The following is a 25,387-nucleotide window of genomic DNA, read 5'->3' as shown; positions in this document are numbered from 1 at the left end:
CTCCTCTTTCTTTCAACCAACATTCATTTCAAATTTTCACGACGATGGAGGTCTCCTCGGAGAGCAATCACTTCCCGATCCTCAGATTCCCCAATGAAGTGCTACGCATCATCATGGAGAAAGCCTCTGAGCCAATGTCGCCGAACAACCATCCGAATTACCTGGCGCTTCCTTACTACGGCGATCTTGTCTCTTTGGTCTTGGTCTGCCCCAGGTTCAATGAGATTGCTACCAAAACCCTTTATTCTTGCATATGCCTATACGCCGATGAATATCGGGATGGTGGTGGCAACAATCGGCTTTCTACTTCCACACGAGTCGTACGTCTGCATGAGACATTGCGAGAAAACATACAACTTCGCCGTTATTGTACTTGTTTCATATTAGTCAACAGTCGAAATAGCCAACAAGGCGGCCCTGTGGAATCCCTCAGCCTTCCCATAGACCAACCCTGGGACCCTGCGCCGCCGCATCAGTTGTCTACTCCCTGGGCAAAAGCGTTTGCTTCGATTGTCCTGGATTGCACCAAGTGGCTTTTCAACACTAGAATCTTGGTCATATCTGGCCATGCACATGGCACATATCTCCCCGAGCTTGGGGATATTACTTACCGTGTACTGTCCTGTGCAAAAATAAGCATGCCACGGTTGGAACGCATTGAGATCTTGAAGGGCATATCATACCATCGCGATGCTCTGACTCTATACGATATTCAACTGGGGTTGAGTGGCGGCTGCTCAAGCCTCAAGCATTTGATTATTCGGCGGCGTGTGCGTAACTCCTCGCGCCTACATAGAAGCAATGCTCTCTTACCTAGGAGCGTAAGTATCCGTTCACCTTGCAGCCAAATGCACTGACGCAGCTAAATACTGACCGCAACCAGCTGCGCAATTTTAACACACGTTCTGGGTTCTCTCTTTCCAGTTTCGCTCTCATTAACTCATCTGATCATCCCAACGCAGTGAGAGATTTTGTGACCTGGCTGAAAGGCCTAGAGCACTTCACTCTGCGATGGGAGCACGAATTTAGGTTTGAAGGTAGAAAAGACCCCCAGTGGAGTCTAAACTTGGTTGGAGATATCCTCAAACCTCATCGAGACTCCATCAAATCCATCAAACTCGGCAAAATGTCCCAACCCGGTCTAGGCGACTTCGACGCCTCAAACTTTCCCAATCTCGAGACTTTAACTATGCATCACGAGGATCTTAGAGGCATTTATATCTCGAACTGCCTGCAGCTTCAAGCGGCGAAGTTGCACGACGTGGTCATCACGACGGATGATATCGAGGAAGAAATGTTTTACAATGCTTGATGCCACTATGAATTGGGACACGGGTTTTTTCAGGATTATGATGTATTTTTCTCACTCAATACAAGGCTACCTGAAGCGAAGAATAAATCGGCAAGGCCCTCGCCCAGATCGATCCAGCATCCAGCATCCAGCATCCAGCATCCAGCATCCAGCATCCAGCATCCAGCATCTCTAAAACAATACTAAGATTACGAAAAATATCGGAGACCCGCGTTATTTTCTCTGTCGATAGCGCTAGGCAGGGCAGTTACGAAAGCAAACTGCGCACTGGTAAGTCGCCCAGTGCGTGATAAAATGTTCGCAACCATGACATCCGGGACACTGGCATATCATTCGGCGAGCACATCGACGATTCTGGGGCCTTTTGAATGAGGAAGCTGAAGGGACGGGAGACAAGTGGATTACGTCGCAAACCAAGAAATCGGCAGGGAGAATTTTGGGAGTGGTGGGAGAACTCATTGTGTATACTAGCGCGGCCTCTTGAGTTTGGGGTCTAGATACGATGGAATTGAGCGTATTCCGTCCAAAGTTTACGAAATGATTTATACCTGAGTATCTGGACTTATTCACGAAACGATAGACTGAGATCACAGATGTACTGCCGAAATCTTGTTTAGTGCCCCTGTGAATCCTTTATCCGGTACTGTTCTTTGACAGTGCGGGAGATGGTGAAAGACGGAAGATGTTACACAGATTCCGTTGTTCAGTCTCGTTCCCAACTGTGAATGCAGGCCGTCATTCCATGTACTCTCAATCATATGTATAGTGATTGACTAAAGCCAAAGTGGAGCATTAACCTGTTGAAATGCATTTGCATCCACTTGTTCAGATAAATTCCTCGCCTCTGAACACTTTCCTCCGGTTCTAGGTCTCGACTTTCTTTCTAATACTCCGCGATGAATACAAAACTAGCGTGGTTTTATTTCTCATCTCTCCAAATCAAAATACCCTTGGCGTAAAGACCACTGATAATTCCAACGCCCTTTCCGGCGTCCTTGACAGCAGTCGAGCTCGACGGATACTCAGTGTCAACATAAAGGTGCTTCAATCCTTCACTTTCACTCCACTCAGAAACCCAAGAAATAGCCTGTAGTTTAGCACAGGACTCCTTCATAGTAGGGTCCGCGCGTTCGTATTCAAAGGGGTCGTTGCAAAAACGACGTGACTGCGTGAACTTTGCCAGGGCAGGCATGTAGGGATGGGCACGTGCATAATACACATGTGTATTAAGCTGCTTTTTATTATAACGAAGCAGCATTTTATTCCTAATAAAAAGCGCGCTTTTTATTGCAATATTACGACCCATTTATGAAGCTGCCCATGGGCCATATCATACAAACAACCAAGCAAAATTAGGTCAATTTTTCCCCCGCTCCTTCGCTCTCTGACCCATCTTCGACCTCAAGTGTGTCCACCACTGTCTCTTCTCCGTCGGAGGCGGGTTGGTGAGTGAACTCGCCGACAACAGCGTCAACTTCCAGATTTGATGCGCAATGAATTTCCATATACGTATCTTCGAGTGTAAGCCAACCGTCTTCTGTCAAATCTTCCCAGCTGACCACCGTAGAATGATCATTGCGATGATCAAGAGGTTGATTCTGAGACTGCGTTATCCTCTCTAGCACCCGTTCGTTCATGTAGATGAACGCCAACTTGTCAGCGTTGGCTGGTGTGAGTCTGTTGCGTGCCTTGCTGTGGAGGAAGTTAACTGCCGAGAATGATCTCTCTGAGGGAACTGAATTGGCTATGGTTCCAAAGATCCGGACTGCAAGTGCAGCCAGCTTGCTGCCTTGGTTATCAAGAAGCATCCAAGCATCTAATGGAGTCCATTCTTTTGAATAGACTAAGCCTCCTGCAGCAAACCGGCCGCCCGATTGTGCTCGGAAGTGGTTAAATTCTCGAACAATATTGATGTAGTCAGCAGGATTGACTGCTGACTTAAAGAACTGCAGCACTTTCATCATCAGCTGTTCTTCAAGCTTAGTCCCGACTGTGTCAGGCCGTAATGCAAATCCCGCATAATGAATATCATATGTCTGTTTATCCATACGGTTTAACCATACGGAATACAGCTCGCTGAAATTCACGTCTTGATGTTGCTGAGACTCGTCAAGTGCTTTCCATTCTGCTTTAATCTCCAGCCAACGAGGAATCACATGGCCGATGTGAGCCCGATCGGCTTCTGAGGCACGCTGACGACTGTTGACAGGCTTAATTATGGCCAAAACAGTCTCTAGGCGTATCCAGAAGTGAGGGTTATTGACAGACTCCAGCACCTTTGGAAGAAGCTCGAGAGAGCCGGAGGCTAGCTCTGCCCTTACGTCAGGACGGCGAGCGTATGCTTGGAGAGGCTCTTTACAGCGTAAAACTGACTGTAAAGCATTGAACTGACTGCCCCAGCGTGTGATTACACTAAAGCGAGCAGTCAGCTATAGCTAGGAGTCAGAAAAACTGAAAGACGCACGCAGATAAAAACGCCTTATGGTGGCCCCAAGCTGCCTTTTGTGCTTCTCTCAATCGAGCCAACTGCAGTTTCGACTTCTTGAAGAAGGTGACAATTAATGTAGCGCTTTTGAATGCCTCCTCAAAGAACGGCTGCTCTAGGATGTCCTTGATGAGTAGCTGTAGCCCATGTGAATCGCAGAGGGAAAAGAAGCAATGTTGGAATTCCTTTCTTGCTGCCAAATGCACATGAGCTTTCCTCATCACGCTATCCGTATCTGTGCAAAACGAGTTAATTCGCAAGAAGTTGCCCTTGCAAATTATCTCCAGCTCAGGATACAAAAGATCGATGTAGTGCTCAGCCGTGTGTTGAATCTGTCCTGTATCAAACGTCTTCCAGTAGAACGCCGTACCATTTGCCACCTGTATCGAGATATTGATAATTCGATGACTTGTGATGTTGTCTGAGGCGTCAAAGATTACGTTGATATGTTCTGCTTGGTCGAGGATAGCCTGGACTTGATTGTGGTACTGAGAATAAGTCGGGGCTAGCAGCCGCTGTACTCGGCGACGAGACGGTGGTTGCCAGGCAGTGTTTAGCTTGCTCAACAGAATCCGCATTCGTTTGGACTCAAAGAGGTTAAATGGACGGCCATCAGCAAAAATTGCTATAGCAGCAAGCTCATCAAGCATCTGCTTAAAGGTCTTGTCCACTACAGGAAAGTGATGAGTAAGTTGAGGCTGCTGAGACTGTTGCTGCCTTTTGTAATTGGGACAATGGCGAAGTAAGTGCTTCTTCTGACGAGTAGTGCCCTTGGTTATCTCGTGGCCGCAGTGCTTGCACTTGACTCTAGAGTTCTTGAAACCCGAACTAGCGTCGGAGGCAAGCGTGATAAATTCTCGGTGGACCTGGTGATCGGCTGGCCTTCCAGGGGTTCTGGGCATTGTAGAAGACACACGGAGGGTCTGAAGGTAGTGGGGAGTCGAATTGAGAAGTTTCAGGGGGATACATCGACAGACGGTTGAAGGCTGTGGAGAAAAGGAGGTCGGAAAAGGACTTATATTGTTCCTATGCACTAAACCTATTATAGAAGGCGCTAAGCCTAAGATAGAAGAGGAAATGTCGCAGGGTAGGCATTAGTAATCTAGCTATATGCTTTAAGTAACTGTGCGGGATGGAATACCCCGCACAAGAGAAAACTTAAGACATCAATCAACACATTTGCTGCTGCTCATCATATTCACTCTAACCCTTTAAGCACGCTCAGTGCGACAGGAAATAATGCATACAAAGCGCGTCTTGCTTTAAATATTTAATGCAAAAAGCGCATTTTATGTAATGATGCAGCATTAAATCCATCTCTACAGGCATGTTGCCGTGTCCCGCGATCATGAGCTTATCACCAGATCCAGAGAGGTTGTCTGGTAGGAAAGGAAGTTTGATCCTGGAGGTCTCTTTGAATTTTGTGGCGTCTGAAGTATTAAACATATAAATGGCCGCTCGTGAGGACGACGCCACCGCAACGGTTGAACTGTTGAGGATTTCGATACCGTTGGCGAAAGGAACCCACGCGACAACCCTCACATCGAGATCTGACGCTTTGAGGTTCACATGGACCACTGTTCCTGTCGGCGGACCCAGATATGTCTCCAGGTTACTCAACAGGAGCGACTGTTTCTTGGTAATGTAGTGATCGTTGGTGACGTAGAACTCGTGTCCGTTGACCGAAGCGATTGAATTTGGTGCGTTGATGAGAGGATGCTGAATGCTCTGGATGTAACTAGCAGTCAATGATCCAATGTCGAGATTGAAGAGCTCAATGCGTGATCCTGCGACGGCATGGCTCACGACGAAGAGATTAGATGTCTCAAGATCAAACGCCATGCCCAGGGTGTGAAAGTCAGATGCATGAGGGAATCCAGCCAAATTGATCCTCTTCAGGGATTCAGCGTCAGTACCGTCGGTGACTGTGTAGTCATATGCCCAAAGTTCAGCATTATTAGTAACATTTCCTGCAAAGATTCCCTGCACTTGTTAGTAACAATCGCCGAATATGGGGCTGAAACGAACCATGACAGTGTTGTGCCGCTCTCTTCCTGGATCACAGGCTAGAATTGCAAGATGATACTTCTCAATGAGTAAAACATCCTCGCAACTCCTTATCTGATCTTGAAATTTGACTTCATATTTCCCAATGTTGTTCACCTTGGTGATACGCGAGGGAGCATTTTGATAGAATGTCTGAATCAGATTGATCCTCTCGTACGCGAAAGAAGCAATCAGTCCAATGAGTAAGATGACCTAAATTCCCTTAGTAAGTCTCATCAATCATTGTCTTTATCACTCACGAATATCGATCTTGAAGACATAGCTTTCGGAGTTTGAGTGATGAAGAGAGGGGAAGTCGGAGTTTGAACAGGATTAAGTTTCGGTGGAACCCTCGTCGCTATGACCCCAATTAAGCTTCCATGGCTTCCGAGGTGACCTCGGTCGGTTCTGGGATTTTCCAATTCCGAATGTTTCACATGCGGATTCTTTATTCGGGGAGAATAGAGCATCTATTTTGTTGAATCAACTTGATTTTTGTTGGCCGCTTACTTACTGGCCGATCACTGGTGGAGTCGGACTTGGCATGTAAGCAGACGTGGAGTTGTCGCGTCTACGTGATGGCTCCGCCTCGAAATAGGCATTGATATGCGTGTGTATGCTTTTGGTTATTGGCTAGAGATTATCTTCTACATATCAGTGACTATTGGGTTGTGGTGTGTGCTCAAAAGACTATTCCTCCACCATCGACAACCATGTCAGACCCGTTGATATAGCTTCCAGCCTTGGAACATAATAGCACAACCATTCCACTCAGTTCTTCAGGCATTCCCATTCTTCCGCTTGGATTCCTCTCGGCCCACGACCTTCTCGCTTCTGCTAATCCCTCTCCCTCGTTAAGAATAGTATCCATGTATCCAGGGCTGATGCTATTCACAGTAATTCCATATCGCGCCCACTCTGCCGCGAGACTACTTTTTAGCATCAAAAGCGCTCCCTTGGATGTATTATATGCAACTTGCGGCTGTGGGTAGTTGACTCGATGTGCTGATATGCTGGCTATGAAGACGATGCGTCCTCCGGTGTTGGCTTTGACCATTTCCTTTGCCGCAGCTTGGGCACAGATGAAGCTTCCAGTTGTATTGGCATCGAGGAGCTTTCTGAAGACTTTGGGTGATAACTCGAGAGCATGAGTACAGTTGACTATGCCCGCGAAGCAGAGGAGGTAGTCAAGGCCGCCTAGTTTCTCAACTGTTGAAGCCATAACCTGTCCTACAGCTTCTTCATCGGTTACATCCACAGACGCTGCCTCAATTTTCCTTTTCGGAAAGTCTTTCCTAAGATCATCCACTTTACTTATCGCAGATTCCGAAGTCACGTCAAGGTCAAGCAGCATCAGCCCAGTCACGCCGTGCTGCAACAATGCTCGAACAACAGTCAATGCAATGGTTCCCAGCCCTCCAGTGACAACTGCAACGCCAGAGACTTGAAATCTTGTCGAAGAATCATCCGACGTTGAAGCTGTACGTGCTTGAGCTGCAGAAGGTAAAGATTCGATGCCGTTCGCGAGTGCCATGGAAGGAAGCTGCCGCTTGGTAAGGTCTTCGCGGGCTGTTGGATCACTCATTGTAGGAGTTGGTTTAAGAACCTACAAGATCGAAGAATAACTTTTCAAGTAATCTGTAATAAGATAAGGTACGCTACACCGTTATAGCTTGGGTAGAGAACACCTCCTCATTCTGGATGCTTAACACGTGATGCATTGCACCTCATTGGCAAGCTTAAGAGGAATTTATGCAACATTTCGTCATAATTTAGGTCAAAATCTAGTATACTGTAAATGATTTTGGATGAAAATTACTGATTATTATTATCATTAAAGTCGTGGACTCGTTATAATATGCACTCATAAAGCATGTCATCAATCCGTTAAGAAGAAGAAAAACAACGCTTTATTATAAAACCAACGCTGGACTGGCTGCAGGCTTGTTTATCAAGACCACTTCAACCACCAGAAACACCAAAAACGATTCTCCCCATACCAAAACCCAACAGGTTGCAGGCTCATTTATTGAGACCACTTCAACCAACAAAACACCCGCTGTTTTAACTGACTCATTCATTGAGACCAGAAATCTTCTTTATACCCCCAAACACCACGCTGTAAACTCAACACCAAAAACACCACCCATGTTGTAAGGAATTTTGCTGAATTTGCTGAGAGAAAAAAAGAGAGAAAAGTTGTAACCATATTTTTATTCTGGTGTATATTCCAGAATCCACTTGAAGTCTGGCTTGCCAAGTCTTGTCATTTTGGCGAGACACTATACTCATAAGGATCAGAGTATTGCCCAGTCCATTGTGAAACTTTAGGACTTGCACCATACTCTGTCATAGAAGCGTATTCACCAGTCCAGCCAAGAGTTTGTTTTGAGTTGCTGGCTGGTGGTGAGATACAGGTGCTTTTGGGCTTGGGCCGAGACTTCAAAGTGGATTCTGGTTCAGGTATGGTTGTTGTATTTATCCCATGGGTCAAATGGGTTCTCAAACTGGTCTAGATACTCTTGCTTCATACGCAGCGTGCACTCTTTTGCGTCTTCATGCCATTCTCCCTCGAACAAGCTCCAAGTTGGTTCTTCTTCCTCAACTGGACACTCTGTATAAAAGTCACAGTATGAGGGGAGGCTTGTTCGCCCAGCAGAGGCCTCTCCTGCCGTAACACTTGAGACTTGCTGAGAGGAGTATTCAAGTTCTGAGTAACCCATTTGTTGATCAGAGAAAAGGAGTTCTGACTTTGACTTTGACATTTGACTAGTGCCGCTGGTGTTGGGCATTTTGAGGAGACACATGGTATTGAAGTGACCAAGGCTCTGACTAGACCAGCTGAAATATGCCTCTACCAACACTTAAATATGTGGATACTGTCTTTAATGATGACAGGAGGACTTGAGTTGATATAAGAAGAAGAAAAGAAGAGAATGGCAGGTGTACAGAGTGCTGATGTTGACTTGACAGGAGAGTTGTATAAGGAGTCTCTCACCAACACATTGAAGAATGTCGGTTTTTCAAGCAACAAAAGACTAAAACACTGTTAGCAACATGTTCAATGCCCGCAAGCTCTTGAAAAGTAGCTTACGAGAATCAGCAAGTACGCCGCGACGTTTTGACAATGGTTCCAAGCGTCTGCGAGAGAGTGATGCGGCAATGACGAGCTGACAGCAGAACAACTTGATGTGCTTGTAAGAAGAAGGCAGTAACCATGATGAGATTTCTCAAGTGGGAAATCAAGGGGGTGTTTATGTTCAGTGACCCCGAAGTCTAATTTAAGATTCAATGATATGCACATTTGTCGGCATAGTTACATAATTCTCTGTAAGTCTTTGGGGTTCGATATGCATCTATTGTAAAGTCAGGACTGGATAAATGGGTGTTCTAGGGCTATTGTGAGAGTATTTTGCTTTAATATGCTTTAGTAAAGGGCACTTTGTGCTGGTTGTGCGCAGAGTTGGTTGGTGGACGGAAGATGTTATCTGAACTGTGATTTGAGAGTCAAGGGGCAGAGTTTAGGCAGTCGTGGCGTACAAATGAACAGAGTTTTAAACAATTTATGCTTAAATAATATGAGGCTCTTGTGCGTCGTATGATCATTTAACCTTTGGTGGCTCACCGCTTTGTCAGTCCCCGTCTGGGATCCTTTCTCCCATAAAGCTGGCCTCCCCGACTCTCTCCCCTCCGACACACTCTCCATCCTTTCCATACAAAGTCGAACTTCAACCTCTTCTGACCATAAACCGAAACATACGTTCTTAGGGACTTGAGGAAACTCGGTGTCTTTTCTTCTCTATGGCCGATCTCGATACCAAGCAAGTCTGTGACGACCCTCTACCACAGTTCCTCACATACGTTTCTCGGTCCGCCCGGTCTCACCAGCAGCTGAGGCTACAAAAGACGATGCCAACGCGAGTTACTACGTTAAGCTCACCTCAATTCCGACTTTTGTCTGTTGACCATGGAAAGTGCGACGGCAGGAAAGGCAGAGCCATCGCCACTCATGGAGACGGCGGTTGAGTCATATCTGGTAACAAGACCCTGAACTGCGGTCACTCTCGGCCGCGATGGTGGCGCGCATGTCCATTTAGACTCTTGAGAAGCGACGATCGTTGGATAGGCGACCTGGCCTTCGTGATGTGACCAATTATCTCAACGTAGCATTGGCAGGTGAAAACTGAGGACGACCGCGAGGCCAAGAATGTCATCAACGGGTTGTTAACTGTGCGTGTTTCAGCAGCACCTCGTGGCTTCAGATTCACGATTCTCTTACATTCTCGCTGATTCACCAAACTACCATATTCCTCAGTATCAGTGAATTTTGCCCTATCAGCTCCTGGAAATGGCATCGAGGTGCAGAGCATCGATGTTCACGAGACAAGAGGCCATCACTTGCCAGCAACGAGCTGATGCGGCCAATCTTTCTCATTGAGCCGTTGCATTCATTTCGGGAACAACGTGCTGCCAATGCATTAATCGCAAACATGGTGGCTTGGATGCATAGCTTCATGGTGTTGAGCTTCTCCATGTATGAGGCCAGAATGTTCCTGGCGGTCTACGATCGCTGTGTCGATTGATGCGATCAATCCTCACACCAACACCGGTTATCGAGCATCGGCAAAGATCCTGAAAGAATACGCCTTGTCTTATCTATGACACTTATTACTTCCTCGATTTTCCTGACTCGGGGCTCACACCTTCGTCTTTAAAATGGCTAGGTAAGTTGCGTCCTCACGTTCAATCTATACTTAAACTCCATCTACTGCCTGACCTCTCAGCACCACATTACCAAATTCGACATACAATCGGTTTCAAGGACGTCTTACAGTCTCCAGGGTATTATAACTCTCATACATAAAGTCATTCTTCATCGTAAACTCATCAGGCCTTTAAACCCACCAGACGTCTCAACATCAAGCAATCGCCACCCCTTCCTACTTCATCACCGATCACCTAATATCTTCAACTTCCTCCTAATACTCTTCATCTTCCCATCTTTCAAGAACTTCTGGTTCGGTGACTCAACCACCTCCACTGGTCTACTATCCAGCTCGACCGACACAACAGGCGTAGACCCTGGTAGCTCAGCTAACTGTAATTCTGACCATGTCCCACCTGATCGTAACTCATAACCCGAAGGCGGCACACAACTCGATACTGGGGTCAAGGGCAACTCTGCTGGTCGCGAAGGTATGTCGCCAACAAGTTCAACCGGTGACGACGATGATATGGCGCTGAGTGTTGCGAAGGATGGCCTTTCGGAACTACTGCCTGATGAAGCAGAAAATCTCTCCTCCACCCGTCGCCTCGTAAATCTCCGTGTCAAGTCTGGCGAGAGCATCTTGTCGATTTGAGCCTCGCTATATCCCCTCGCCTTGAGACTCTTTGGAACAGCGGGTTTGCCCCAATCATCTTTGTGCTTTGTATCTGCATTGCGATTTACCAGTATTTCCAGAATTCGCCGTCGTTCTTTACTCAATCTTCCCTTTCCTTTTAGTTCAGATGGTACGCAGGTGATCATCAATGGGGTCTCATTTGACCCGGACACGAGGTTAACGTCTGCGCCCTCAGCTATTAACAAGCCGACCATGCGCTCGTTTCCTTTTTCGCAAGCTTTGTGCAGGGCTGTTTCGCCGTAGGCGTCTGTCGAATCTATGTCGACTAATTGTAATCCTTGTTCGTTGGGACAGGATTGGTGAACGGGCTTCTTGATCTCTTCGAGGAGCAGTCTCAGTGTTTCATCGTTATCACATCGATGTAATGGAGTGCCACCTTTAGAATCCCAAACATGAACCGAGCCGGAGATCCGTAGCAGTGCCTGGAGCGCAAGATTGTTGGAGTGCTGTACTGCTACAAGCAGGGGTGTATCGCCGTTCGCATCGGGTCTCGCATGGGAGACTATAGGTATCAGCTGATGGACGATCTCCATCTCCACGGTAGAGTCCGCAGCGGCATCGTGAAGCGGAGTACTCTCAAAAAAGTTCTCCTCTGGTATGTATGGTCTTCCCTCAATCTCAGAAGCTTCGTACCCATGCTGGCGACACCACATTATTGTGTTAGCGAGGGCATTTGGCTCTGAGGCCGGATCGTAGCCCAGTTTGTCGAATATGACTTTCTTGAAGGCATCCAAGTTATTCCACTGCCCCATACACTCGTACTGTTCGCAGACCAGCATCGATATCCGTGGTATCCTGTCCTCGTACTCCTCACGGTTCGATAAATAAGCGCCCAGCGACATTCTCAAAAACTCAACCGCACCCTCTCGATCGCGCAGTTCAGCACACAAAACCCCGACCTTCTCCTGTTCGGTACAAAAGTCGACGTTATTGCCGTGACTAGTGTGTTTTTGCAAATTAGACTTGAGGTTCTGTAGCCTCTCCCACGCAAGTGCTTCGTACGAGTCCACAAATGGACTACATGCTTTGATGATACGCACATAAGTTATCTCCATGTCAACCAGCTCGGTAACACTAATAGCATTCGGGTCAATCGCCTGCATCTCTCCACCGTATTTTATCGCTTCGTCATGTGCCTTCTTCGCCATGAGTGGCAGTTTGGCATCGTACATTCGTTTCGCTCGTGATACCGCGGCCTCGAACCGGTATTGCAGTTCTATGGGGCTTACGCCCGATGGTCTTCTTGGTGTTTCGCCTTGCTCTGATGTGTGATCATGAGGTGATGGGTCGGGGAATTCTCGTTGGGCTGCAATGTCGGCGACTTCGTAGAGAGCTTCTCTCCATTTGTGCAAATCGGTTACTTCATCGGGGTCGAGCTGCTCAGGGTTGTCATCGCTGATGCCTTCGAGAAATTGGTGTACTCTATTTCTAGAGTTATCGTTAGGCGGGTCTAATCTACCTTGTGTTAGGAATAGAAGGTAAGGAAAGGAACGAGGGACTTACAAAGATAGTGCTGAAGCAGATACCTGGAAGACCTGGACGTTGCGAGAAAGTCGCGTGAGCAATTCCCTATCATCCTGCAACCTCAACTTCAGCTGCACCCAGTACCTTCCTCCCTTCTTCACTGGTATCGTCCTCTCCAATCGTTCAAGATCGTTCAGAAAGTCCCTGATGAATCTATCGATAGCTCTACAGAGGTTCTGTTCCGGCGCTGTCATATAATTCTGTCGCTGGCGTATCCTCTCCTCCATTTGGCTCAAGGACTCCTTCAACACACTCCCCACAACTCTCCAATGCTCGACATTTCGAGGAGGATCTTTGATAGAGCTTACAGCTGTGTCGATGCGGTGCCATGCTGTCAGACTGGAAGCGATGAAGCTCTGAACGGCTGAGGCTAACTCTGCCATCTTGGAGAATTCGATACCATGGCGATGTTTTCTTGGGAGAGGTACAGCCGCGAAGATAAGACTTGCGATGACGAATACGGGATATACTACATCACCCCCGCATTGGCAATCAGCCTACGATGATCCGTATCATTTTGTACTGTTGAGACTGTACTGTAACGTACAGCCAAGACTCGCTGAACCCATCAGATGATGATCCTTCCCAATTGTACTTTCAAGCATATCCCTGCATCACAACCGTCCGAGACAGTCGCCACTTAAACGAGTGACAAACATGTCTAATAGGGCTGATACAGGCTTCCCCACGGGACATTCACCAAAGGTGGAGGTTTGATCCGCTGATCGACACTCGAGCATTTGCTGTTGGACCTTTACATTGCGTAGATGGCCTCGTACTGTATGCGGGTGCCGTAGGGTCTGCCTTGCTTATCATACATGAAATTTGGGGGCCAAAGTTTGGAATTCAGCTTGACAAGGGAGGTGAGAACCTTGAAAGCACGGTTGAATGAGGAGGTCAATTAGGGTTCAATCTTCTGCTTCGTCTTTCCTAATCATCTTATTTCTTTGATCAGTTCATGACTTACGATTGATGTCTTGCATTGGGTGAACAACACGTCTGTTCACCACCATGACGGAACGCGATAATCGAGAACCACAGAAACCGAGTCTCAAGAGGAGATTGGAAGCATGGATTGAGAAACAAATCCACACCCGAGATGAATTCGGGAACTCTCTTGGTATCTGTTGCTCTCCGCTCCTGACATCACCATGCTGACTTCTCCAGCCGGCGTATCTGAGCCTGTTCTTCGAAGAGGCATCGACACTCTCTGCAAAGACCTCCCTTCTCTCGAACGCGACGAGGTCGAGCGAGCGGCAGAGGTAGCTAAGAATGGAAACTACTACTACCGTCTCTCCAAAGGCTTAATCACCAATCTCTCACCCGTCGTTGAGCTCACCCTGGACGAGAAAGAAAGCCTCGTAGCAGAACGCGAGCGCCTCTTCAGCCAGCGCGGAATGCTCATCATCATCTGCACAGTCTCACTGGCAGCTTTCCTCCAAGGCCACGTTCAATCATCCATCAACGCTATGAGTCTCTTTGTTGAGACCGTTGGTATTGATATACAGAGACAGGACGACACACAGAGCAATGGAGCCGATTCGACGGCTCAATGGCAACTTGGAGGTACGAACGCGATTCCCTTCCTCACGGCTGCTTTTCCCGGTGCACCACTTTCGCTACCGGTCAATTACTGCCTTGGAAGACGTGGTGCCCTCGGGTTTTCGGCTCTACTTATCATTGCGAGCTCGATTGGGTCGGCTTTTGCGGTGACATGGCAGCAGATATTGGGGGCCAGGATTGTTGGGGGGGTAGGTAAGTATTAGGCTATTAAGAGCAGCAAAGCATTGGAATACTGATATGAAGGACTAGCCATGGGAATCAAGGCGGTCAGTGCCCCTATTCTCGCTTCTGAGACGGCAGTTGGATATTGGCGAGGCTCAACTATCCTCGCCTGGCAACTCTGGTAGGTCTATTGCGAGCACACTACTCCCATTGTTAACATTCTTCAGGGTCGCTTGTGGTATCATGATCGGTTTCGTGATCAACTTTGTCATTGCGGCCGCGACTAATACTCTAGATGGTCAACCCAACGCCGGTCTCAACGAGCACGGAGGCCGATACCACGCTTTGCAGTGGATTGCTGCTGCGCCTGTTGTACCATCTGTCTTATTGTTTATTGCGGTCTGCTTCTGCTACGAGAGTCCAAGGTTCTATATGCGGCCGGGTACGCCTAATTACAACCTCGATCGTGCTTTTAGAAACCTCCTTCAAGTTCGACCGACCAGGGTGAGATCAGCCGACTGCATGTGTCTCAAGCATAGCTAATAGGTTTTCTAGCTTCAAGCCACTCGCGATTTGTTTCTGATTTGGTGGTCTACTCGAGACGAGGAGATCCACCAGGACCATCGTGAGAAGAATCGCCACGAAATTGCTCACCATTCCGAATACCAGAACGGTGTCAACACCAAGAATGAGGACAGGACAAGCCGAACGCTTACTTCTGGCTTGACATATGCTTCCCTCATTATACTTGTCACGAGGCTCTCTGTTGATCAGTTCAAGCCGTTGTTTACTAGACGAAGACTTAGGAATGCGCTCTGGAGTAGTTGTGTTGTTGCTCTATCGCAGCAACTTTGCGGAAGTAAGGTATAGCGTCACGATGATTGAGCCAGCCTAGCTAATAGTTGTATCTAGTCAATGTGTTTGCATTTTATTCAAGTAAGAAATTCGGGCGTCTCACTTGGGACTTACTGACATCCTTCAGATGGCATGTTCAGCGACTACGGTGTCAAGACTAGCATGGGCTACAGCTTGGGCTTCGGTATGTATCCTAACTCGGTATGAATAGCAACAACTTACAACAACTAGGTGGTGTCAATTTTTTCTTTGGCATACTTGCAATGAGGTACTGTTCAGCACTCGAGAAATCTCTACAGTGCTAACAAAGACAGGTCCATCGATATCATCGGCCGACGAAGCTGGCTACTATCAACGCTTCCCATGATGAGCATGTTTCTCATGGCTGCTACAATTTCCTACGCAGTGGCACCCCAGGTTGATTCTGGCGATCAACCAAAGCCTAAAGCAAACACGGGCGGATCAATCGCTGGAATCATCTTTATCTATCTTTTTGCCGCGGCGTACAGTCCTGGTCTTGGGCCGATCCCATTCACCTTGGCATCAGAGAGGTAGGCCCCCAGCACCCAATCACGATTTACACTGACTTTTCGCCTGTAGTTTTCCACTCAAGAACAGAGAAGCGGTAGGTCCATCATCTGCCCACCGACTCACTAACAGAGATATGCTGACTCTTCCAGGGCGCATCTGTCGCAATTTCCATCAACCTCTTCTTCGCTGGCCTCTTAACAATTCTTCTGCCTCGAATCAACGCCGTATTCGAAATGGCTGGCACACTCGGTTTCTTCGCAGGTCTCAACATCGTGGCATTCGTGCTCATCTTCGTCTTTGTTGAAGAGACAAAACAGCTCACCCTCGAAGAATTAGATACAGTGTTCAACAATCCGAAGAGTCGATTCGCGCATTATCAGCTGACAAAGCGGCTTCCGTTCCTATCCAAGAGGTATCTGCTTTGGAAAAAGGATGCCGAGAGACCACTAGCTTATGATGAGTGGGCAGTGGAGGATGGACAGCAAGGGTGATTGGATGTTGTTCGGCGAGGTGAAAGGATTTGGCTGGGCATCGATGTGTTTATGCAACCTTTCCATTCTTCTGTGATGATTTTCACCAAAGTGAGCATTACTCACCAAATAGGACTGACATTCAGTGCTCTACGTTGTATATATCGAGACTGATTATGATACATATTGATCCGATGGATATTGGATCTCTGTAATATTCGCACGTCGTATTCAAATTAAAGTTTAGTTCCCCATGGACCCCGCGCTAATGCCCAGAAATATCCGAAACATTTGGCACCTGCATCTCCACTTTCCGCACCGACCTCGAGGTGCCAACGTCATGCTCTTCTCCACTACGCCTCGAACCATCCAACAAAGTATCCATCTTCAACATCAACACTTGAGCATCTGTCAAAATGGCTGGTCCTCACGAGTACTCCTATGGCAATCAGCAGCAGCAACAGTACCCTCCTCAGCAACCGTACCCTAATCAACAGCAGTATCCTCCTCCGCAATACAATGCGCCGCCTCAATATGGATACTACCCACCGTATCAAGCCCAACCAGCTCCTTACCGCCGAACTCCACGCCAAAACTTCGCTGTCGTGACTGCGCGACAGCTGAATATCGCTATTCCTGTTGTCATTATTATCTTGAGTATCTGGTGGTCTCTAAGATCGCAGATCTGTCCGAGCGATGTACCCATCGGTCATGAATGTTCGTGGATGCTCTGGACGGCTTTGCCTGTAGTACGTATCGCTCCCATTCTACGTGAGACGTGATCGCTGATTTATCACAGGGCATTGCGTCTTTGCTTTGGGCGGTCGTGATGAATATCTCTGCCCGTCGCGCCAATCATTCTATGTCTTACGTCCCGGCAATTGTCAACACCATCGTGCAGCTCATCCTTGCGCTCGGTGCAACGGCATGCTTCGCTATTCTCATCTATCACATGGAGAACTATTCTGTCTGGAATCGAAGTCTGGAGGGCTCCATGATCGCTCTTCTAGTAATACTAGCGTACGTAAACTCGTGTAACAGTCTGGCGAAAGTTTGCTAATAGGTGCAGAATTATTAACTGGGTTTTGTTTGGATGGTCGATTTACGAGATGAGGTTCTATCGTAAGGAGAGGCAGAGCGCAAACAGCCATATACCCATTTGAGCGGCTATCTGAGAAATCTCCTATATTTTTTGGGCTGTACGTTTACACTACAAACAGTTTGCAGTACGCGATTAATATTACTTCATACATTTTCGCATATCACTCTGGCTTTGTCAAAGCTGTCCCTGACTTTCGGCCTTTTCTTCATACTTGTGAATTACCCTCTTGACATCATAACAATTCTACAGCACAGGGGAACGAGATCATAGTCAGTGGTTCTATAGCTTGCGCAATGCTTCTCCTAATACCTATTCTTAGTATCTACTTTTGGGACAAAAACATGAAGCTGCAATACGCACTATAGCTGTTACAGGACTCGCTAACCCCCCTCCGATCATCTTCTGTGCTGTCTCATAATCATACATAGATGATGCCTCAAATCGACACCACCTCTTTCTCATTACCCTCTGTAGTAATACAACACCTTGCTTCATCGCATCGGTTCATCTTTTTGACCCCAATGGGCTACAGATTCCCAGCAAACCCGCCATTCGCTGCGAAGCGCAACTGGTAGTCTCGAAGGTCTGCCCAGTGTCGCAACTCCTCTTCCTCATCCTGCGGTGTCATCTGTGACGGATCCTGTGCATGCGTATCGATGCCACCTCCAGTGCCAGCACCCGTCTTTTCAAGCTTGACCAAAATATTGATCAACTGTGATAACGCCTCCTCTGATTTCACCGCAAAAGGTCCCTTTCGTTCAGGTGCGTCGTTCAAAAGTGTCGATGCAACCTGTCGGATCTTGTTGATGAGTGATCCACCATTCGGCTCCATGTTTCGTTGCGAAATCGATCCCAAAACTGTGAGAAGATTTTGCACAATCAGTTCCCGCTCTTCCGACATGAACTCGTAAATTTCCTTCTCGTCAGCATCCTGTGCAGCCTTTTCCTCCTCCGAATGGCCCTCGATGGGGTTGTTTTCCTGTCGTTGTTCTCCCATGTGGACATCCCGTAGGTCAAAGTACATTTCGACGAAATACGAACGTGTAGCGAGTTGTGAGACGAAGATGTTGGCTTTTTGGATCTCATACTGAAGATGCCTGCGCCGAGCGGGTTGGTTCTTGATCACATTTCGAAGATCGTGGGCAGGCTGGCTGTTGGGCCATGCAGGAGGCACGTATTGCATGCCAGAATCATCAAGACTGGCCATGGTATTTGCTTCGACACCATGGTCTCCAAGCTGTAACTCTGGTGGCAGGTTGTCGGTGATGCTTTTGGCTGCAATAAGACCATCTCGAAGCAAAATGCGCTGGTCCGCCCAGGGAAGCGTGCTCATACCATAAGCCAGCTCAAGACTGACAATACCATTCATAGTAGTGTAAATGTCTATAGCAAAACGGAAGCCTGTCAACAGAGTAACACTGCCATCCTGTTGGTGAATGACTTCATTGGCGAGAACACAGATGTCATCAACGTTTTCCGGGTATGCGGGGTAGGGGAGACTGGGTGTTGACGGTGCTATCACCATGTCTGCAGAAGATGCACCAAGCTGAGAAAAGGATCTGAGAGATGTCAGTAGAGCCTGTCACGAGAAAAAGAGATACTTACCGTACGCCAAGAAGAAGGCAGTAAAATATTCGCTTCCCGATCTGATCTTTGACATGGTTGAAAGGAAGAGGATCTGGCGAACAGTTGTCATTACCAAATGTCGGCAAATCACCAGGGTGCTTGGGCCGGCTGAATCCCAGCTCGCGGAGGAGGGTCAGGGTCTCGGCCATGAATTGACCAGAAGCGTTCCACTGATGCGTGTATCCCGATGCCAATCCCAAGAAGTAGCTGGTCGCGGCATCGTCCAGAGTTTTTGGCTGTTTGAGTTGCCACTTGTTTCCACGTGTAATCAAGGCAATCTCACGGCATCTTTCAACCATGACGATAGCTCGAGGAAACAGATGGGTGCTGTGTTGTGCCTTGAGATGTTCTCTCGCACTTCGTGGGAAGGATGCGACAAGGGCACAGATCATACTCGCCAGCAAACCAAGAAACTCGGGCTTTGTACGGTCTTCACGGTTGGCGAATGACTGACGGAACGTAGGCTCGTGTGGAAATGGCGCAAGCGGGTGGATATAGGTAAAGAAGTCGTCGACCAGCAGTTCCAATACTGGCATAGGCGCAATGTATTCGGCATCGACATTATCGGTGGAGATGTTCATCAAAGTCTTCGCGGCAGTCTGCGGCGATGGAGACAAAGATCCGATTACAGCAGCTGCCACCGCTGCAGTCGCCGCCGATGGCACTTCGACCCGCGAGCGCTTGGCGGCTTTTGCGGCCTCGGCATGCTTGTTGGGTGGTCCCCGACGCTTCGTCTCGCGGTTGTAGGTGCAGTCTACACCCAGCTCTCGACACGGTCGGCACGGTATGTTACTATCGTCGCACTTGACCTTGCGCATACTGCACATGTCACAAGCCCGCCGAAGTCGAGTGAGCTTCGGGTTAATGGTCGGGTCGCGCATGACAGCTCCATTTCCAGGTATAAGCTGAGTAGGCAACTCGGTCGCATGGGGCATGCCGTCTGGAGGATCCATAGGCGCATGTGGTTGTTGGTGGCCCACGACTTCGGCGGCAGCTACGGCGGCATGTTGGAGAGCTTGGGGACTGTTAATGTGGTGATTGATAGCGTGGGCCGCATCGCTGGCGGCCTGGAGCATCTCGAGCCATTGCTCGCGTACGCGTGAGCCGTCGCATGGGAGTTTGGTGATGGTGGAGGTGGTGAGCCGGACATGGCGACGAGCTGCCAGGCTGTGCCGGCCTGCAGCGGAGCACGGAGCTCGTTTGGCGGAGCTGGGGTATTCCGTAAGCGGGACCCTTGAGAATGGCGCCCGGACTCGACTGGTTTGAATGGTTGCGGCCGTCGCGATGGCTGATTGTCGGAGGATTCCCGGGTGTTGGAGGGTGTTGAAGCGAGGTGAGGCCGATGAGCCGAAAGAAAGAATTTGGTGGGCGCCGAGGTCACGTGTTTTCTGATTACGTCAGTCTGGAATCTGGCTACCCTGAACAGCTCTCTAGAACTGTGAATTATGTCTTCAAACCATTCTTTACAGTACTTTTTCATAGAATAATGTGTATAATTCTACCACTCCGTTAAAACTCATCTCGGTGTCTTTGTGATGTTCAATGGCTTAGTTTCCTTTCGTGTTGGCCCAATAGGTTTGGTGCAGCATCGTCATGAAGTATTTGTTTTAGGCTTACGAGGTGTGCAGTTCAATCCCGAACTTCTCATTCGGCCGAAACGCCAGTAAACCAAGACATATCAATTCATAATTTAATCCAATTGTCCGTTTGTCCAACAGCAAGGGTCTTGTAAATGGCTCATCGTGGGGTATAGATGTTCATCTTATGACGAAATCCTATCGGGAAATTCGGGAATCTGGCATCATGTCCCTGCGTGCGGCTGAACCGCACGGATGAGTCGAGATTTCAGCATGGGCCTTTTTGAAATGAGTCTGCTCGTCAATTGATCTAGCAGTACAATGGGATTTCCATACGTGGCCCTGGCAAGTCGAGCAGCAAGCGATAGTGGCAGTCCACGCAAGCCAGAGTAGAATGTAAGAGAAGGGTATTCACGAATTGAAGAGACATGAACAGGGACTGTGTCACTTGTACCATATCCGACAAGCTTCTAGATTCTGAAACAATGTCATTGTGTAGATCTCGAACGACTTTCTGGAATATGGGATTGTCTGATCTAGCGCTCATCCTCCATTTTTAGCTGTCGCTATCCGCCGCCTTCAACTGTTATTCGAAGCTTGGAGCTCACACCAATCATATTAAGCTGATTTTCCCCTTATGAATCAGCGTAACAATCGTTGACTATCCCCGCAAGTCGCCGTCGATACCCACTCAAGCTGTCAAGCATCCAACTTCAGGTCCCTATATGAGAATCTCATAAACTATACTGCCAGTACAATGTTATGTCTCAGGATACCAGCTTTCAGTATTGTATTTATACAAACAAGATATAAATCTCTTAATACACCGAATCCATCTCATCTCTCCTCGGGTGCGTCCGGCTGGCACCGGTAATCACAGACCCTTGAACAGACCCACTCATCAGCCCACCATCACCATCGTCTGATAATATCGACCTGGCGTGATGCGCTCAGCTTAACAAACAACCAACGGAGCAAGGCGAGACTCGGGGAAGAGCTTTCATGTCATGAGCATGCGTATAATCGCTGAAGAAGAAAAAAATTGCCATGGACAAGGGACTGAGGGTAAATCACCAAGGATAGGCAATCCAATAAATACCGACGTCTGGCTGCTGTTCGAGGCGTGCGATTCTGTATAATCGATCTGTTACTTGCGAAGACTAAATCCTTCAAATTAACTTGCGTCACACGAGCTTTTGCATCAGCTGAGCATTTTGCTGTTAAATACTGACTGTTCACTTCGCTTTTTATCTGGCCCCTACGATCTGCGACACCGTCATCTAACGACTTATATTCTCACTTGTACACGAGTCGATATTCCGGGCTTTATTTAACGATTCAGCGACAAAGCTACTCATTTCGAACACAATCATCAAAGTAAATACACGGCCAATATGAATTCACGACCTATGAAGCACATTGATCGCGAGGATCTCTACACGAACCTCGAAGCCCGTGTTCAGTATCTTCACTCGTTCCTCGACTTCTCAAGCCGTACGTTACACCCAGTGCAAACTTATCATAACTCGACATCAACCTGCAATTGAGAGCAAATTTAATCCTTAATTCAAACTCAACTAACACTCTGCGTTTGTAGGTGACATTGAAGCTCTCATCACTGGCGCAAAATACGTCAAGGCCCTCATCCCCGCCGTCGTCAACATCGTCTATAAAAAACTGCTCCAATACGATATCACAGCTCGTGCTTTCACCACCAGAAGTACTTCCTTCGAAGGCCCTCTCGATGAAATCCCCGACGAGAACAGTCCACAAATTCTGCACAGAAAGATGTTTCTGCGCGCTTACCTTATGAAACTGTGCTCAGATCCCAGCAAGATGGAGTTTTGGGAGTATCTGGACAAAGTTGGGTATGTAGTCCCCGTTCAACAGAATATATGAGTAAAGACTAACTTGGATAGAATGATGCACGTTGGTCTCGGTCGCAAGCACCCTCTTCACATCGAATACGTCCACCTTGGTGTCTGTCTCGGCTTCATCCAGGACATCATGACCGAAGCTATCCTCTCGCACCCTCGTCTACATATTCAGCGCAAGACAGCTCTCGTCAAGGCTCTTAACAAGGTCATCTGGATCCAGAATGACCTCATGGCCAAATGGCATGTCAAGGACGGTGCCGAGTTCGAGACAGGCGACTCTGATATCGAGATTGAGCGCGAGGGCTACTTGCATGGAAAGCGCATCATTGGCGAGGGCAGTGGTTCAGGTACTGAGGACGATGCCTCAGAACATCACCAGAACGCCCCGTCAAGAATTCCGCATCCTAGTGGTATGCCCGCCGGTGGTGTGTGTCCCTTCTCGGGGATGGGTGCTCCAGCTGAGGATGAGGAGAAGTAAGTGGCTAGATCTCAGATTCTTGAGATTGGTCTCAAGAGGAGATGATGATGGACTTTCAACAATACATATCTGGCGTTTGTGATAATGACCTATTTTGGGGGTGGGATTGAGACATTCGGGGTTCAAGGAAATCTTTTTGGTGCATTTCTTTAGGATAGAGTATTGGTATGAGAATCACGGAAGGAAGAATACCACGCCTCTTTTTCATTTCATCCCCAGCATTTTGGCCTTGAGAACGGCTTTCTTCAAGGTCGCAGATTTTGCATGAGAAGCTTGCCTACTTGCAACTTCACCCTTGCACGCGGCATTTTTTCGAGCCCACAAGATTGTGGCCGTCGAAGCTACTTATCAAGGAATACTCGTTCACATGGAAGTCAACAAATGGAGTTTTCATCACTTGCGTCATGGCGCTGGAGCTTTTGGTCCTCCTTGGAGGGGCAGCGGGCCCACGATTGCTAGATCACGATTGCTGAGTCTGGACCACTCGTCACATCAAGGTTCCTGGGCGATTCTCAACTAGAGGCTCCATCTGATATTAATATGAGACAAGTGATTGGATCGCGATGGGCTTCTGTAGCGGGAATGACGGGCAGTTGAAGAGGTTTTTTGTCATTGGCGAATCCTCGAAATGTGCCCCTCGGTGGGGTTCTTTGAGCTCAAAGCTCAAGCTTGAGATGATATGATGGACTTGACAACGAGAATGAAAGGAAAAGAATGCTTGTAGAAAAGGGATTCCGAGAACAAAACGCTCAATATCACGGTTTCTTCTGTGTGTGTCAATATCAGGAAGTTCTTGTCACTTGTAACGGCGTTACCGGGCCGGGATGTTGAATCGCTGTTCGATTCTAGAGTCTAGACAGTCTCGAACCTCTTGGAAACATAAGTCAACCTCCAATGGTAGCTCGTCGATAAACCACACTGAGGCGAGACAGAGTGAGATGTACATATCGAACGGGCGAAGCAGAACAAAGAATGCAGGCAATAAGACATACCATGTTCAGAAGGTCTGGTGGTGTAATACTGTTGTAACGGAATCCACGAGGTTTTGTCGTGAACCAACCAACAAGAACAGGTAGAAGCGGCCTGTCTTTCCAATTAGGCAGCGGAAGAAACGAAAGAAGCAATTTTTAAAGTAAACAAAGAGATAATGAGGAAATTACCACTTAAAATGACTCAAATATGCATACTTGACGCAGCCACCATCGAAGATAATCTGCAGGCAGGGAAACAACCAATTATCAGCAGCTATACCTCTCAGTGATCGGATATTCTTGCACAACAGTCAAAAGCTCGGTAGAGACGTCCGAATGAAGAACATCAACTGCCGGGAACGTGCGGTCACATTTGGCGGTAAATGGTTCAGAATATGACAGTTCGATGATGAGGCATGATGAGATAGATGGCCCGGCCCGCCCATGGCGTGTGTGTTCTTTTTAGCACTAGGTGCAAAATCGATGGCGGGGTCGTTTCGCACAGGGCGGCTCCGGGGGATAAGCCCCGGATGCGGCTCGATGTGAACGGACTTGCACCGAATGATGGCCGGTTTACGCCTCATGTTGAATGAAATGCGCACCGTCTGTTTCTTAACCTTGGTTTGGTAAATGCTGCGTCATATTTTGTCAAATAGAAGCTTGGACTATGCTTGCGCAACTCAATACTTTTGCTGCATATGACAATGGCTTAGAAGGTTCGCAAAGTATCATGAGCTTTACGCGGTGCGCTGGCATCTCGGGAGTGCACCTCCGCCGAAGGGGGTCTCACCGTCTTTTGTTTGGTTCGGTCTGGTCTGGGGGCACAGTTGCTAACTTACTGGTGCCTGTGCCGTATTGCTTGTTTGCCGTTGGTGCATTAACCAGTGGAGACTTTTGAATAGCATCTTATCGATCGTGGAAGTGGATTTTTGTCGATGATGATTAGAATTGGCGATCTTAAAGATGAGTTTCATGATACTGGATTGAGCGTGGTAATTGAGTAGGAAGGGCTTAAGCCCAGAACGCATGATCGACTTTTGACCTCAAGCCATGAGGGCATCGTGAGATCATGAAAAGCGATATCGCAATCACTTGATTGATCCTACGAAGAAACCTTCATTGACAGTCAGCGTAGGCTTGGATACTCAGAGGATGGGAAAGCTGAATAAAGACAGATAACCAGACATCAGCAACTTAAAATGCTGAGTCAGTGCTGCCAATGCTTTCTCAGCTTCATGAATGGTTGAAATAAGCAATAAATTGTGTTTGTCGGCCGAATTCCTTTCATGACCCCTCCCCCGCGATTATCCCCAACTCATGGCACGCACGGCCACATGGAAACAAACGCCATGCAAGGCCCCAGATATCTAATTCTATGACCTTCTATATGATCCGATGCATTGCAA

At 47.8% G+C, this 25,387-nt stretch overlaps 11 protein-coding genes across 13 annotated transcripts; 4 read left to right on the top strand and 7 right to left on the bottom strand.

The window, feature by feature from the left end:
- Positions 1 to 44: 44 nt before the first annotated feature.
- Positions 45 to 1,312, top strand: FOXG_18648 (uncharacterized protein; the record flags this gene model as incomplete). Its single annotated transcript, XM_018398786.1, has 2 exons — positions 45 to 821; positions 884 to 1,312. The coding sequence occupies 2 exons, from the start codon at positions 45 to 47 to the stop codon at positions 1,310 to 1,312; spliced, it is 1,206 nt and encodes a 401-aa protein (XP_018238135.1).
- A 919-nt stretch (positions 1,313 to 2,231) lies between these two features.
- On the bottom strand, positions 2,232 to 2,504 carry FOXG_18647 (uncharacterized protein; the record flags this gene model as incomplete). Its single annotated transcript, XM_018398785.1, has 1 exon — positions 2,232 to 2,504. One exon carries the CDS (start codon positions 2,502 to 2,504, stop codon positions 2,232 to 2,234), a length of 273 nt encoding a protein of 90 aa, XP_018238134.1.
- A 160-nt stretch (positions 2,505 to 2,664) lies between these two features.
- On the bottom strand, positions 2,665 to 4,699 carry FOXG_18646 (uncharacterized protein; the record flags this gene model as incomplete). Its single annotated transcript, XM_018398784.1, has 2 exons — positions 2,665 to 3,724; positions 3,777 to 4,699. 2 exons carry the CDS (start codon positions 4,697 to 4,699, stop codon positions 2,665 to 2,667), a joined length of 1,983 nt encoding a protein of 660 aa, XP_018238133.1.
- Positions 4,700 to 4,800: 101 nt separating this feature from the next.
- On the bottom strand, positions 4,801 to 6,187 carry FOXG_18645 (uncharacterized protein). Its single transcript, XM_018398783.1, has 3 exons — positions 6,104 to 6,187; positions 5,826 to 6,056; positions 4,801 to 5,780 (listed from the first exon to the last, which is right to left on the bottom strand). The coding sequence occupies exons 1-3, from the start codon at positions 6,122 to 6,124 to the stop codon at positions 5,019 to 5,021; spliced, it is 1,014 nt and encodes a 337-aa protein (XP_018238132.1). The 5' UTR covers positions 6,125 to 6,187; the 3' UTR covers positions 4,801 to 5,018.
- Positions 6,188 to 6,450: 263 nt separating this feature from the next.
- FOXG_18644 (gluconate 5-dehydrogenase) lies at positions 6,451 to 7,502 on the bottom strand. Its single transcript, XM_018398782.1, has one exon. The coding sequence runs from the start codon at positions 7,426 to 7,428 to the stop codon at positions 6,526 to 6,528; it is 903 nt and encodes a 300-aa protein (XP_018238131.1). The 5' UTR covers positions 7,429 to 7,502; the 3' UTR covers positions 6,451 to 6,525.
- An 800-nt stretch (positions 7,503 to 8,302) lies between these two features.
- Positions 8,303 to 8,635, bottom strand: FOXG_18643 (uncharacterized protein; the record flags this gene model as incomplete). Its single annotated transcript, XM_018398781.1, has 1 exon — positions 8,303 to 8,635. The coding sequence occupies one exon, from the start codon at positions 8,633 to 8,635 to the stop codon at positions 8,303 to 8,305; it is 333 nt and encodes a 110-aa protein (XP_018238130.1).
- Positions 8,636 to 10,414: 1,779 nt separating this feature from the next.
- Positions 10,415 to 13,295, bottom strand: FOXG_03752 (uncharacterized protein). The gene is made up of 2 exons (XM_018381599.1): positions 12,749 to 13,295; positions 10,415 to 12,700 (listed from the first exon to the last, which is right to left on the bottom strand). The coding sequence occupies exons 1-2, from the start codon at positions 13,150 to 13,152 to the stop codon at positions 10,792 to 10,794; spliced, it is 2,313 nt and encodes a 770-aa protein (XP_018238129.1). The 5' UTR covers positions 13,153 to 13,295; the 3' UTR covers positions 10,415 to 10,791.
- A 310-nt stretch (positions 13,296 to 13,605) lies between these two features.
- On the top strand, positions 13,606 to 16,615 carry FOXG_18642 (uncharacterized protein). Of its 3 annotated transcripts, XM_018398778.1 has the most exons (11): positions 13,606 to 13,889; positions 13,937 to 14,524; positions 14,582 to 14,675; positions 14,722 to 14,998; positions 15,050 to 15,353; positions 15,407 to 15,430; positions 15,477 to 15,533; positions 15,581 to 15,617; positions 15,664 to 15,900; positions 15,950 to 15,974; positions 16,030 to 16,613. In XM_018398778.1, exons 1-11 carry the CDS (start codon positions 13,781 to 13,783, stop codon positions 16,369 to 16,371), a joined length of 2,094 nt encoding a protein of 697 aa, XP_018238126.1. In that variant the 5' UTR covers positions 13,606 to 13,780; the 3' UTR covers positions 16,372 to 16,613. The 3 variants fall into 3 exon arrangements, with proteins under 3 accessions (XP_018238126.1, XP_018238127.1, XP_018238128.1); XM_018398779.1 differs by having other exon boundaries at positions 13,606 to 14,524; positions 16,030 to 16,615; XM_018398780.1 differs by lacking the exon at positions 15,407 to 15,430 and having other exon boundaries at positions 13,606 to 14,524; positions 16,030 to 16,615.
- A 33-nt stretch (positions 16,616 to 16,648) lies between these two features.
- Positions 16,649 to 17,650, top strand: FOXG_03749 (uncharacterized protein). Its single transcript, XM_018381598.1, has 3 exons — positions 16,649 to 17,099; positions 17,150 to 17,370; positions 17,420 to 17,650. Exons 1-3 carry the CDS (start codon positions 16,767 to 16,769, stop codon positions 17,511 to 17,513), a joined length of 648 nt encoding a protein of 215 aa, XP_018238125.1. The 5' UTR covers positions 16,649 to 16,766; the 3' UTR covers positions 17,514 to 17,650.
- FOXG_03748 (uncharacterized protein) lies at positions 17,616 to 24,170 on the bottom strand. The gene is made up of 3 exons (XM_018381597.1): positions 20,551 to 24,170; positions 19,058 to 20,466; positions 17,616 to 19,011 (listed from the first exon to the last, which is right to left on the bottom strand). Exons 1-3 carry the CDS (start codon positions 20,596 to 20,598, stop codon positions 17,979 to 17,981), a joined length of 2,490 nt encoding a protein of 829 aa, XP_018238124.1. The 5' UTR covers positions 20,599 to 24,170; the 3' UTR covers positions 17,616 to 17,978.
- Positions 20,446 to 24,253, top strand: FOXG_03747 (uncharacterized protein). Its single transcript, XM_018381596.1, has 3 exons — positions 20,446 to 22,149; positions 22,253 to 22,523; positions 22,575 to 24,253. The coding sequence occupies exons 1-3, from the start codon at positions 22,050 to 22,052 to the stop codon at positions 23,008 to 23,010; spliced, it is 807 nt and encodes a 268-aa protein (XP_018238123.1). The 5' UTR covers positions 20,446 to 22,049; the 3' UTR covers positions 23,011 to 24,253.
- Positions 24,254 to 25,387: the final 1,134 nt, after the last annotated feature.

Source organism: Fusarium oxysporum, chromosome 4 (genome assembly GCF_000149955.1).
Source record: "Fusarium oxysporum f. sp. lycopersici 4287 chromosome 4, whole genome shotgun sequence".
Classification (NCBI taxonomy): domain Eukaryota; kingdom Fungi; phylum Ascomycota; class Sordariomycetes; order Hypocreales; family Nectriaceae; genus Fusarium; species Fusarium oxysporum.
Note: the sequence above shows the minus strand (reverse complement) of the source record. Positions and strands in the feature narration are given on the sequence as shown.

Coding starts and splice junctions, on each gene's coding strand:
- FOXG_18645 (XM_018398783.1), bottom strand. CDS start 6,124: ATGTCTTCAAGATCGATATTC. Junction 6,057..6,103: donor TGTCTTCAAGATCGATATTC/GTGAGTGATAAA, acceptor AAGGGAATTTAG/GTCATCTTACTCATTGGACT. Junction 5,781..5,825: donor AGCGGCACAACACTGTCATG/GTTCGTTTCAGC, acceptor TAACAAGTGCAG/GGAATCTTTGCAGGAAATGT.
- FOXG_18644 (XM_018398782.1), bottom strand. CDS start 7,428: ATGAGTGATCCAACAGCCCGCGAAGACCTTACCAAGCGGCAGCTTCCT.
- FOXG_03752 (XM_018381599.1), bottom strand. CDS start 13,152: ATGGCAGAGTTAGCCTCAGCCGTTCAGAGCTTCATCGCTTCCAGTCTG. Junction 12,701..12,748: donor TCTGCTTCAGCACTATCTTT/GTAAGTCCCTCG, acceptor AACACAAGGTAG/ATTAGACCCGCCTAACGATA.
- FOXG_18642 (XM_018398778.1), top strand. CDS start 13,781: ATGACGGAACGCGATAATCGAGAACCACAGAAACCGAGTCTCAAGAGG. Junction 15,431..15,476: donor TGTGTTTGCATTTTATTCAA/GTAAGAAATTCG, acceptor GACATCCTTCAG/ATGGCATGTTCAGCGACTAC. Junction 15,618..15,663: donor TTTGGCATACTTGCAATGAG/GTACTGTTCAGC, acceptor TAACAAAGACAG/GTCCATCGATATCATCGGCC.
- FOXG_03749 (XM_018381598.1), top strand. CDS start 16,767: ATGGCTGGTCCTCACGAGTACTCCTATGGCAATCAGCAGCAGCAACAG. Junction 17,100..17,149: donor TCTGGACGGCTTTGCCTGTA/GTACGTATCGCT, acceptor GATTTATCACAG/GGCATTGCGTCTTTGCTTTG. Junction 17,371..17,419: donor GCTCTTCTAGTAATACTAGC/GTACGTAAACTC, acceptor TAATAGGTGCAG/AATTATTAACTGGGTTTTGT.
- FOXG_03748 (XM_018381597.1), bottom strand. CDS start 20,598: ATGAGTTTTAACGGAGTGGTAGAATTATACACATTATTCTATGAAAAA. Junction 20,467..20,550: donor ACACATTATTCTATGAAAAA/GTACTGTAAAGA, acceptor TGACGTAATCAG/AAAACACGTGACCTCGGCGC. Junction 19,012..19,057: donor TGCCTTCTTCTTGGCGTACG/GTAAGTATCTCT, acceptor GACATCTCTCAG/ATCCTTTTCTCAGCTTGGTG.
- FOXG_03747 (XM_018381596.1), top strand. CDS start 22,050: ATGAATTCACGACCTATGAAGCACATTGATCGCGAGGATCTCTACACG. Junction 22,150..22,252: donor GTTCCTCGACTTCTCAAGCC/GTACGTTACACC, acceptor CTGCGTTTGTAG/GTGACATTGAAGCTCTCATC. Junction 22,524..22,574: donor GAGTATCTGGACAAAGTTGG/GTATGTAGTCCC, acceptor TAACTTGGATAG/AATGATGCACGTTGGTCTCG.